This window comes from Nycticebus coucang, chromosome 7, assembly GCF_027406575.1.
Source record: "Nycticebus coucang isolate mNycCou1 chromosome 7, mNycCou1.pri, whole genome shotgun sequence".
Classification (NCBI taxonomy): Eukaryota; Metazoa; Chordata; class Mammalia; order Primates; family Lorisidae; genus Nycticebus; species Nycticebus coucang.
The window spans coordinates 105942817-105955616 of NC_069786.1; the positions used below are offsets into that span (position 1 = coordinate 105942817).

At 36.8% G+C, this 12800-nt stretch overlaps 1 protein-coding gene across 7 annotated transcripts in view; it reads left to right on the forward strand.

Moving 5' to 3' along the window:
- Positions 1-12800, forward strand: part of PIKFYVE (phosphoinositide kinase, FYVE-type zinc finger containing) — a 109094-nt gene that overhangs the window by 55556 nt on the left and 40738 nt on the right. For all 7 annotated transcript variants that reach the window (XM_053597627.1, XM_053597624.1, XM_053597623.1 and 4 more), the window contains 5 exons: positions 3765-3824; positions 5740-5869; positions 6580-6760; positions 7648-7722; positions 10653-10760. In XM_053597627.1, the coding sequence (XP_053453602.1) occupies positions 3765-3824; positions 5740-5869; positions 6580-6760; positions 7648-7722; positions 10653-10760 (554 nt within the window). The remainder of the gene's footprint in view (positions 1-3764; positions 3825-5739; positions 5870-6579; positions 6761-7647; positions 7723-10652; positions 10761-12800) is intronic.

Sequence of the window (12800 nt, forward strand, 5' to 3'; positions counted from 1 at the left end):
ATTTTGAAATATACAGTGCATTATCAACTATAGTCATCACATCTCCCTGCAACCTTCTAGCCTCTGGCAACCACCATACCTTTTTATATGAAAAACACACAAAAACTCTAGTGTTTTTGGTGAATGTAAGAGCTTAGTAATATCATTGTAACACACGGATTTATAGCTTTTTGTGGGAAATATTAAAAGGATAATAATTTGATATCATTAGGAAGGGTATATGTCTAAGTTATGCTATAGGGATTTTTCCGTATGCAGTGTTGGTCAATACTTTTTTTGGTTAGCATTTTGAATGCTTTTTAGGTCTTCAAATCCTTAAACTCTGGAAAGAATGGCTAGCATGCTGGATAGCAGAATTGTAATTTAATATTTGTTTTTTTAAACAGATTGAGACTAACATGAATTAATGGAGTTATACATAACGTAATTAGACTTAAAATATTTACTATTAATATTACATTAAGCTACTCTTAATGAAGACCCAAGTTTTAGTTACCTGCAAATTCTATAGTGTGCTGCGGCAACTTTCTAATGCAGTGACAGCCACTAACTTTCATTAGTGGCAATATAGTGTCTAGAATGAGGGTCCAATGTAAAGTTTTGTATTCCGTCTGGTTTATGAATAGAGCTGGCTTGCCAGGCTCCTGAGACATTTGAAAACCATGCTGTATTAAAACTGACTAGGGGAATTGAACTGTTTAAAATAGAGAACAAAATACTTGATGTTGCCTTTAGGTATCTGAAGAATACCTGAAAGAAATTATGTTTATTTTGTGTGTGGTTAAAGGGAGAGCTAGTTTCAATAGTTCAGAGTAGTGAATATTTGCCATCGTGTTCTGCAAGTGTCCAGGTTGTGTCTGAATGTCCACCAGTCAGGGTTATTGAGGACAGATGCCTATGTTGAATGACAGCTTAGATAGACTTGGAGACTTCTAAGTTTCCTTTTAATTCTGAATCTGAAATGGAAAATCTAGAATAAAAACAAATTATAGCAAGTATGAGGAATCCTTTAGCCTACTCAGTAAGAAGTTTACTGAAGTGGTTCCAACATTAGAAAGAAGATAATTATTTAATTGACCACATAGGCAACCTTGAAAGTCTATAATTTGATGACTTTATTAATTCCCTTAATAAATGTACCTGGCTTTCCCACTTCTTTTTTATTAGTATACTAGCAAGAATTATTGTTTTTCATTTTTCATGTAAAGTTGAAATAAAATAAAATATTTTGCTCTGTGTAGTTAAGATGACTACTGACTACCTGAAAATAAAGATTGCCAGAGTAAAAGAATAATAAAATTCTTCTGCCTCTGGTTTTCATTCCTTTTTATTTTTTAATTTTTTTTTCTGAGACAAGAGTCTCACTATATCACCGTCAGTAGAGTACTGTGATGTCACAGCTCACAGCAACCTTAAACTCTTGGGCTTAAGCAATTCTCTTGCCTCAGCCTCCCAAGTAGCTGGGACTACAGGCGCCTGCCACAACACCAGCTATTTTTTGTTGCAGTGGTTATTGTTGTTTCAGTTGGCTGGGGCCGGGTTGAAACTCGCCAGCCTTGGTGCATGTGGCTGGTGCTGTAACTACTGTGCTATGGGCACCGAGCCTGGTTTTCTCTTCTTTAAATAACTAAAAAGGGAAATGGTTTTCACTTGATTGTCCTCTGTGATTTAAGGCTGGGTTTGGTTTCATAAAATAGGTTGAGTATCTGTATTTTAAATAAAGCTACTCATGTTTTTTATTTTACGTAAGAAGTTTGTGAATCTGACATGTTGTGATCTTCTGGTTTGAGTAATTTTTCACTATTGGTTTTGGAGAGTTGAATAGTTAAAATTTATTATGTGTTGCAAGCAGGATTCTGAACTATTCTTGGAAAGTTAGCAAGTAGAACCTAGAGAAGAAAGTAAAAATCATGGCTTCCACGGCCTCTAGCTCTAATTTTCTATGTGTAGGAAAACATGGAATAAAAGAGCAAGTTAAACATCATGAGAAAACAGTCATATCCAGAATGTGGGACATCTCACAGGACATTTTATTATCACGAAAAGAGAAAAAGGTAGAGTATCTATCTGTTCTAGATTAAAAGATAACGAACAGACACAATAACCAAATGCCATCTATGAACTTTATTGGATCCATGTTTGAAGAAAAAAGATCACCTTTCCAGACATTTTCGGGACAGTTGGATAAATTTGGATATGGAATGATTCTGTGACATTAAGACATTATCAGTTTTCTCAAGTATGTAGATAGTATTATAGCTATAAAGAATGTTCTTACAAGAGAGCCATGCTGACTTATCAGTGGTAAAGCATCAGATGGTCAGGGAAAAAAGCACACATATACATGACAGATGTTTAACAATTGGTGGATCTGGGTGGAAGTGCATAGCACTTTATGTATCTTAAAAATTTTTTCTTAATAAAATGGGGAGTTGGGTGTGGTGGCTCACACCTGAATCCTAGCACTCGGGGAGGCTAAGGCTGGTGGATAGCTTGAGCTCACAAGTTTCAAGACCAGCCTGAGCAAAAGCGAGACCCTATCTCTACTAAAAATAGAAAAACTAAGGCAGGAGATCCCTTGAGCCCAAGAGTTGGAGGTTGCTGTGAGCTATGATACCATGGCACTCTACCCAGGGTGACAGCTTGAGAGTCTCTTTCAAAAAAAAAAAAAGGGGGGGGGGAGATTCATCATGTCTCGAATCTTGTGTATATGTATATTTAAGTTTTAGTGTGAGAAGTAAGGCTTATAAAGAACAACATATTAGTTTAACAGAATTTGGCATTATTCTTTTCTGTGAAGGAAGTGTAGAAGTAAAGTATAATATCTATCTTACTCACTTGCTTCTACTTGATTTTATTGTGTTTGGCATGGTGTACTTGAATTTTCTATGTAAAATATTTTGTCCTTTTTTTTTGGTTGAAAGGATGAGCATATTGGCTTATAAACTTACTGACTTTTAAAGCCCTTTTGCTTATAAATGAATTTGGAAAAAATTTTGATGAGAACCTTTACCTTAAAGAAGTTAAAATGCAGTAGGTTTTAATTTGCATAATGGAAAGAACCTTATTTGAGCTATGCTTGGTCACAGATCTAGAGAAAAGTTGATGGGGAAGTAAAGAGTAAGTTTCGCTCATAAGAAAAATGTTTAATATTTTAAAAGCATTCTCTGTGTGTTCAACAGTTATCTGGCAAAAATTTGGCAGGGTTTGGTAGAATTAAAAAAAAATACTTAAGAACTAATAAAAATTCAGATGACTTATATCTTTATTATCTATCAATGTTGCTTTTGTATTAATTTGTTTTTTAGCTCATATTCTGAAATTTTAAAAAATCCCTTATGTTGTTTTATCAGGTGAGTGCTTTGTTTGTGAGTACTTTTTATATAGACAAAGTATTATACATGAGAAATATAGGATAACCTTTTATGGTTGTCATATAAATTACTGATTCAATTTTCATAAACCGTTTTGTTTTTAATGAGGGAAAAATGATTTGTTAAAGATTATCTGACGTTGAATTAAGATGAGCTGTTACATCATTTTGTTGAGTTACTAATACAATTCTACTAAGTTTAGTGTGAAGTGTGCAGAACAAGTATAAAGAGACATTTTAGCCGGAGACTTGCTCAAGTATACAGGACAGTGGTAGGTTTAGAATGAGTCATACTTTGTGTGGGGGTGTGTTCTGTATTAATTATGCTGGCATGTTGTAGTCATTTGTCTGTCCTTTCCTTCCTCCTCTCTCTTCTCTCCCTGGTATGCAGAGTATTTGATTTCTGACACTGGAGGACAACAGCTTTCAATAAGTGACGCCTTCATCAAAGGTAATTTTATAAACATCCATATATGGAATGGTGTCTTTTTTTGTGAGAATATTCTTAGGACCTAGCACATTGATTGATATAAAGAAGGTGCTAAAAATGTATGGTTATATTAGTCTTGTGAGAACACAGTTTTAATATCTATTGTGACTTTGAAAATGTTGAAAACCAAGAATATAAACTTGGACTTGATTTGAGAAGAGGTCTCTTAGCTGAAAATTAATTGTTTAAAAACTTGTAAGTAGAATTTCATTAGATGGGCATGGTAGCACATGCCTGTGTCCCAGCTACTCAGGAGACTAAGGCAAGAAGATCGCTTGATCACCAGGCATTTGAGGTTGTAGTGTACTATGATGACACTACACTCTAGGCTGGGCAACTGAGTCAAGACACTGTTTCAAAAACAAAAAACTAGAAAACTTTTAAGTAGAATTTGAATCTTACACTTTTAAAGGCATGAATAGCTTATACTTTCCTATATTGTAAATGTAATAAGGAGTATTGATATACATATCATTAAGGGTTGTGAAATTTGTCCAAAAGCTCACAAACATCTCATCAATTAAGGATGCTGCTTGCCTCGTGGAGGTGGTAAGAGAGGTAGGCAGAAGGAGGAAAAGAACCAACTCTGCCGATCAATTTCTTTGGGAAAAAAAGAGTAGGGAAGAATGTAAGTGTTTTTTCACCCCTTCCCTACATAACTTCCTGTGAAGTAAAACCATTACTAATTGGGCCACAGTAGTCCGCAGCATAGGCCTCAGATAATGGAAGAAAACTTCCCTTCCCAGTGTCTTCTTGGTTCTCAGGGTTTCAGACAAAAGAAGGTAGGGCAAGTTGGTACAAAGGAGGTCACATACAGTTGATCTTCTAACTGACAGTGCTTCCAAATTCACCTCCAAGTATCTGGTTCAACTTGAAGTTTATAGACTGGGCGTTACATAATTGAAACACGCAGTTCTTAAACCTCGTATGTCGTGGACCACATACTTTACTGTGTTGTCTGCTGGATTATTTGGTGAAATTTTTTTTTTTGTTTATTTGGTTTGGTTTACGAGGGGAAGGGTTAGAGGATTTTGATACTCTTTCCCCACCTCTTTCCATTTATTCAGTCACATTTAACAATCACTTAGTAAGCATCTTTTTGCAGAATATTTATTATTAATTTTTTGTCTTGATCCATTTTTTACCCTTTTAAAAAATTTAAAAATTTCACAAATTTTACATAAATTGGTATTTAACATGTTTTAATATTTATAGTTTAATTTTGAGTCTGTGTTGTTAAAATTTTGTTAAAATGCCTCTGTGCCAATTTTGAAATAGAAGCATTATTAAGGATTGTCTTGAGCAGCCTTTCTATACTGTCATCTACTGTTTTGGGATATCTGAGCTGAGTTTCTCTTCTGGAAGTTCAGCACCCATATATCTCATGTTGTTCTGCTGGCATTCAGATTTCTATTGAATGCAATTTTCAGTTTGTGATTTATAGGGAAAAGTAACACCCTCCTTTTCTAGTGTTCCCAAATAAGTAAAAGGACAATGTAAAAATTTCACTTTATTTGCTTTTCATAAGCTGTGTTTATAATCATTGGCTTGAAAGTGCTAGTTACATATGTAAATTTGCTTTTCACAGTTCTGTTTCTGATTTTGGGCGTTGCTAATTACTACTGTTCTTAGTTTTTCAAATTAGGTGTTTTTCATGTATTTATGTGTGTACATATTTCTGTATTGTTATGTATTTTATTTATGTACTTGTTACATGTTGTCTTTTTAAAACAGTAACTTATAAAAAAAAAACCAGTAACTTATATTCACCAGCTTAAAACATTTAAAAAGAGAAATTAGTAATTTCTGAATATACTAGTAAATGGCATAAAACATGACAATGAAATAATAACTTTTTATTTTTTATCTTATTGAGAATCCTTATTTAATCGTCGGGTAGAGGAAAAGTCTAAAGAGCTGCCTTTCACACCTTTGGGCTGGCATCATAACAACCTGGAGCTCCTGAGGGAAGAGAATGGGGAGAAGCAAGCCATGGAGAGGTTGCTGTAAGGGAGTGAGCTTTTTAATTTTACTTTTCCATTTTTATAATCTTCAGTCACTTGATGGGCATATGTGTTGTCCCTCTTCCTTATAAAGTCAAAAATACTAAGTTTACAGAGGCCAGGTATGGGGGCTCATACCTATGATACTAGCACTCTGTGAGGCCGAGGTGGGCAGATCGCCTGAACTCAGGAGTTAGAGACCAGCCTGAGCTAGAGTGAGACCCCATCTCAAAAAATAGCTGGGCATTGTGGTGGATGTCTGTAGTTCCAGCTACTTGGGAGTATGAGGCAAGGGGATCACACAAGTCCAGGAGTTTAAGGTTGCTGTGAGCTATAATGCTACAGCACTCTACTGGGGGTGACAAAGTAAGACTGTCTCCAAAAAAATAAAAAATAAAATAAATAAATAAAAATACTAAGTTTACTTAGAAAAGCCTGTTCTGATTTCTGATGAAATTTCTTATAGGATAAAGAACTGGGCTTGTCTGTCCCCATTTTATTAAAAGGGACATCTTATTTGAAGATATTCTCAGATTTCACTTATATGTAAAATCATTAAAGGTGCTGAAAGATATACTGAAAGAATAAAATCGACCTACATTATCTTATCTATGAGCCATAATTGAAATGTTTATTTGTCTGCAGACTGCTTGTTCAGAATTATTTTCTTTGGAAGTATGAACCATGCAAACTTCTTTCTTGTAATATTTTAGTTCAGCTAATCATAATCACATGATGGCACTACTCCAGCAGTTGCTCCATAATGACTCATTGTCACCATCTTGGAGGGACATCATTGTGTCACTGGTCTGCCAGGTAGTTCAGACAGTCCGGCCCGATGTCAAGAACCAGGATGATGACATGGATATCCGTCAGTTTGTGCACATCAAAAAAGTGAGCTCTGCTAATGCTTTTCTAATTCTAGGAACTGATGAGGCAAAACTGATGATGACTTTTCTCTTAATGGTAATCAAAAAGAGTCATTACCTTCAGGGATCTAGGTGAGGAGTGGGAAGTTTTGCCATCTGCTCCATTAGTGGTGCAGTTAGGAGTCATGGAAGCCACACATAGGATGTGAGAAGTGAAATGGATGGGTGGGTTGGAAAGAAGATGAGTTGAGAACTCGAAAGTTATAGTTTCTTCATTTCTTGCTTCCTCTTTCTTGACACATTTGTCTATTCTCATGAATTATTGTCACTGTTTTGAGGAAAAGCAGTGGTTGGTTGCTTTATTTAGATCAGTGGTTGTCAACCTTCCTAATGCCCGGACCCTCATGTTGTGGTAACCCCCAACCATAAAATGATTTTTGTTGCTACTTTATAACTATAATTTTGCTACTGTTATTAGATATCATAAATATCTGATAGGCAGGATATATTTAGGTGACCCCTGCGAAAGGGTCGTTCAACCCCCAAAGGGGTCGCGGCCCACAGGTTGAGAACCGCTCATTTAGATAGTTAATAGAATCCTGTCTGTATTTTTGCTTCTGATATTAACCCCAAACAATAGTGGTTTTAACTGCCACTTGGCACCAGTTTGTTTAGACAATGTTTTAGAATACCAGGTATAGTACATTAGAGATTAGGGACTAGGAAAACAGGCTTCGTACTGAGATGCCATTAATCATTGGTTGAAAGGAAGAACTATGTTCTGGAAATTTTTGTCCTATTTGGTTACATAGTAGTTAAAAAAAAAAAAAAAAAGGAAAGGAATAATAGCATCCGTTTTACTGGATTTCAGGGATATATTACTGAATTTTATTTTCTTTCTTGTTCCATTAGATCCCAGGTGGAAAGAAGTTTGATTCTGTGGTTGTCAATGGCTTTGTTTGTACCAAGAATATTGCACATAAAAAGGTAATTTGATTTAGTTCAACAGTGAAGTTCAGCAAACTGTGGCTATGTGCTAAGCTAACAAGTTTGGGTACCCTAATCATACAAGAAGAAATGAGTGGCTGTTAAAGAGTACCTAGCAGTGTATGCAATAGGGGTGAAAGTTTGGAGGCTTAGGGGAGATCTCCCAGAGGTAATGATGAGAGGATTGAAATTTTGATAATGGGAATTCTCCACACAGAAGAAGGAAGAGAGAGATCAGGTTTCCAGACCTGGGGAATGATAGGATACTGGTATCATTTTTCTTTTGACCCTGCCTGACAACTCAGGCAGACAGGTTTTTCCTACAGACCTTAGTTTTTCCAGAGGATTATTAATGTTCTAAAACTGGTCTCAGCTTCTGGGGCTGAGCTACAGAACTGTCAGTGTTATTCTTTTATCATTCTTCCCTTCTATATCCTCAGCCTGAGGTCTCTTTCTAGCATTAGCACAAAGAAGTGTGGTGAGATAACCTGGGGTATTAAGGAAACTGAGTTCCTGAGAATAAGATGGGAAATGACAGATGAGGCTGGAGGAAGCAGGCAAGGGCTATGTATCTCAGTAAGGGGCTTGAGTTTTATTCTGAAGCCTCAGTCTCAAAGTGTAGTGTTCATCAGGATCACCTATGGAACCTTGTTAAAAATCAACCTTGTTGATTCCAAACCTCATCCCCTTAGAAATTCTCACTTAGTATGTTTAGGAGAGTGGGAGTAAATGGGGGAATAGAAGAAGATTTGTATTGTCTTTATAGTAGGCACTCCATGTGTTTCCTAGGTCATTTGTTCTCAAATTTTGATATACCATTGCTCTATAACAGTGTTCTGAAACCTCTGTTCTTCAGAATCATCAAGGGAACTTATTAAAAATAGAGATACCCTGGGCCCCACCTCTGGAGGTACTGATTTTGTTACAGCAAAAGCTGAGGCAGATTTTTAGAGCAACTGGATGGATAATCTGTAGTCCTGTTTTCACTCTTTTCTAAGTAGAAACAAATTATTTTTTGTAAGGCATCAGGGTTCCTGAAGATTGTTAGTGATCATAGATAAATAAAAGTATTCTTGGATTCAATAATATTTCATGGCAGTGATTCAAAGTCAGTCAGTATTTTCGTACATTACCCTTTGAAGGAGACCTTTAACATGATATTTGTTGAATTAAGAGGTAGATGTTTTGTTCTTTTCTTAGGAATTGAAGAAAATTGAATGTGGGTGTGGTAGAAATATGCATGAATGACTGTATTGCTCCACTCATCATATTTAGAGATAGTTTTTATTTGTCGTAGCTAAAGGAAATCTGAGTATAGTTCCCCAGTGAGGGAGTCACTGTTTCAGAACTGTTTGGCAGTTTGAGACCTATAAGCTTGGTTGGTCTGAAACCTCAATTCTAAGACATAGGCTGTTCTGCCTGTGGCTTTAGTTGCTGTTAGGGTGTGGGAGGTAGACAGGCTGATCTCTCCATGGGCCCTCCAATACACAAGGTCCATTGAAGGGAAAAGGAGCTCTGAGGCAGGCCAGAGGGTAACATCATCAAGACCAGTGGTCTTAACCTGTGGGTCGGGACCTACAGGAACTGTATTAAAGGATCATGGTATTAGGAAGGTTGAGAACCACTGATCAAGGCCATCCCTGCATGGAGAATCAGCAGGCAGGGGGCTGAGACCTTTGGACTCCTGATTGATTGGTAGTGAGATAGGGAAGCTGCTTGGTCTGCCCTGCAAAGATGAAACTTGTTTTCCCCTCCCCCTTTCTGAATGTGTTATTGGGCCAATGTTGACAATCTAATCATCCTGTATTCCCAGCCTTACTCTTCTACCCAGCCTTGGTTGGGGGGAGTGGATGGGACTTGAGATTCTTCCTTTTCTTATTTTTGAATTTTGACACCTTTGCATTTTTTCACAAATGCTTTGTTTGAGAGATCAATAAAATGTTTCTCTGGAATTGGGAGTGCTGCTTGGTTGCCTCAGTCTGCCACTCGGTGCATGAGACAATCAATGTGTGCTTCTCCAGGATTCCCAGACTTTATGCATTAAGTTGGTGTGAAGTCTCCTCCTTCCTTCAGCACGTCTCCCTTGTTAGCCCCCAGCCCAGGTCAGGGTTCCAGGGGAAACATTAGGGTATACTGTTTGAGTCTGTGCTTTTCTAGAAATGCTTTATAGTTTTTGTAAGTTTCTAAATTCAGCTTGCCAACTTAACTATGGTTGGGAGTTTATTCTATTAGAAAGATGTTCAAGAGGCATTTTAATATGTTATTAGTTCTTCCTCTTGTGTTTCTTTTTTTTGTTGTTGTTTTTGTTTTGAGACACAGTTTTACTCCATCAGCCATGCTAGAGTACAGTAGCACAAACATAGCTCACTATAATCTTGAACTCCTGAGGTCTAGTGATCATCCTGCTTTAGCCTCCTGAGTACCTAGAACTACAGGTGCATACCACCATTCCTAGCTCACTTTTTAAATTTTTTGTAGAGATGAGGTCTCATTATGTTGCCCAGCTGAGGCAACATAGTGAGTTTTAGAAAGGCAAAACTGAAGGTTTTTAAAGTTGCTATGTCTTGGATTGTGTGAAATAGCCTATCTGTAAGCACTCCCTCCTTCCCCAGCTACACACTCAAGGCATGATAGCTCTTCTTACCACATTAGGAAGAAAAATAGTTGAGAGTATAGAGGAATAGATTAAACTATTATTGGAAAACAAAGCTAAATTTTGAAGAATTTTGCATTTGATCTGAACAAATTATTTGCTTTGAAAAAATATGAGAGACTACCACAGAAGAGCTAAATGATAGTATATTAATTCTAATGTGAGATACTTTAAGTTAGTAGGTATTATGAACAATATGAATTTAAAGTTATAATTAAAGGAGGTCTATAAAGTATAAACCTTTAAAAGCTTTAAAAACTGTTCATTTTTTTTTTAGATGAATTCTTGTATTAAAAACCCCAAAATTCTTCTGTTGAAGTGTTCGATTGAGTATCTCTATAGAGAAGAAACAAAGTTTACTTGCATCGATCCAATTGTGCTTCAGGTAAGAACTTATTACGGAAAATAATAATCTGGAGAGACGTTTGTGTACTATGATACTTAAAAACTCTTATTTTGACTCATTCTAGTTGATTAAATTGGATAGACAAACTTGATTGCTCTTGTTATAGTTTACAGAGTTATGAATGACACTTTTCCTTTAGAACTAGCTTACATAAAACCTCTGTCACTTATTTTTAAAGTTTGAATATGTTAAAGGGAGCACATGACTCTTTGGGGATACATGGAAGATAAAGTGAAAATCTAAACACTGGTTTCTCCTTCTTCCGTCGGCCACTGATTTGCTGTGGGAGCTTCTGTAACTTACTAGGTCCCTAAGGAAGTCTCTGGTTTATAATATGGTCAATTCTACTAAAACACATTTCGTAAACATTAATTAGCTTATATGTGGTTGGCAAATGGGAATAACATCAGATGGAAGTTGTGTTGGTTTCAAAGTATGTTTTCCTATCCAAGGTCCACAACCCCCACCAATAGCTTCAGTAGGATTATAACCCTGCGAAGGAAAACAGCCTCAGCTCAGCTGCTAAAAAAGACAGGAGCCCATTTGACTCTGTTTTTGGAAATTAAAAGTGAACAGGGTTCTCTCTCCAGAGAGGCTCACCTCTAACCCTGGATGGCTTGTGGTAACTCTGCTGCTCAGAGCTCCATTTCCAATTGTAGAGTGGCAGCTGTTTTTGTGCATTTTAAAATTTCCTGATTCAACCACTGGCCATACTGTGCTGTATGCCTGGGTTGTACAGGTTTCCTCTCAAGGTACCATTTTATTTTTTAGTGCTGTGGAAGTGCAGTTGCAGAGGTTTAAGTTTTCTGTCCTAACCCTTTTCTCCCATAAATGCTGATTTTTTTAAAATTGTTTTATTTTATTTATTTATTTGAGACAGTATTGCTTTGTTATCCCAGGTAAAGTGTGCAGGCTTTGTCATAGCTCACGACAACCTCAAAACTCCTGGGCTCAAGAAATTCTCCTGCCTCAGCCTCCCAAGTAGCTGGGACTGCAGGCATGTTCCTCGATGCCCAGCTAGTTTTTCTATGTTTCATAGAAATGAGGTCTCACTCTTGCTCAGCCTGTTCTCAACCCTCGGAGCTTCCTGCCTTGACTTCCCCGTGTATTAGGATTAAAGGCATGAGTCACTGTGCCTAACCTCACAAATGCTATTAATTTTAGTCTGTGGCCATTCAAAATGAAAGGTTTTCAGGAATGTGTTTATGATAGTATAGTGGAAACACACCATGTTCCAGAAACATTTAGGAAAAGCATTATTTGAAAATTCATAGGTAATCACATTTTTCCAAGAGTGGTAGGAGAAATCACTGAATTCATTGATTCAGTAAATTCATAGATACCAAGAAGAAAAATGGAATTGTAGTGAAAGACACAGTGCTTTATAAAACTCTACTATATTATTTAATGACCTTTCTTATCTGGGGCTCTTTACTTTTTAGATTTCAGTAAAAACGAGGGGTTTTAAGTGATTTAGACCAGCTTTTCTTCTATTACTTCTCAGAAGAGAACTTAATGGGAGTAAGGGGAAACACAATTGTTATTGCTCATGGAATCAAAGATACTTTGATGTATCTCACAGATGTTAGCACAAGACTTTAAACAAGATTAGATTACAACTGCATGGATTGTAAGATGTGTGTTGTTGTGGAGATGTTAAGATGCATAAAATCATATGTCTCGGAGTTGCTCTACTAGGGTAATTGAAGTCCGTAGATGTTTATTTATTAAAAAAGTTATACTTATTCTGTGTGCAGTGGCTGACTTCTGTAATCCTAGCACTCTGAGAGGCCACGGCTGGAGGATTGCATAAACTCAGGAGTTCAAGAGGAGCCTGAGCAAGAGCAAGACTCTTTCTACCAAGAAAAAAAAAAAAATTAGCCGAACATTGTGGCAGGTGGCTATAGTCTTAGCTATTCAAGAGGCAGAGGCAAGAGGATCCCTGAACCCAGAAATTTGAAGTTGCTGTGAGCTAGGCTGATGCCATAGCACTCTAGCTGGAAGCAACAGAGTGAGCCT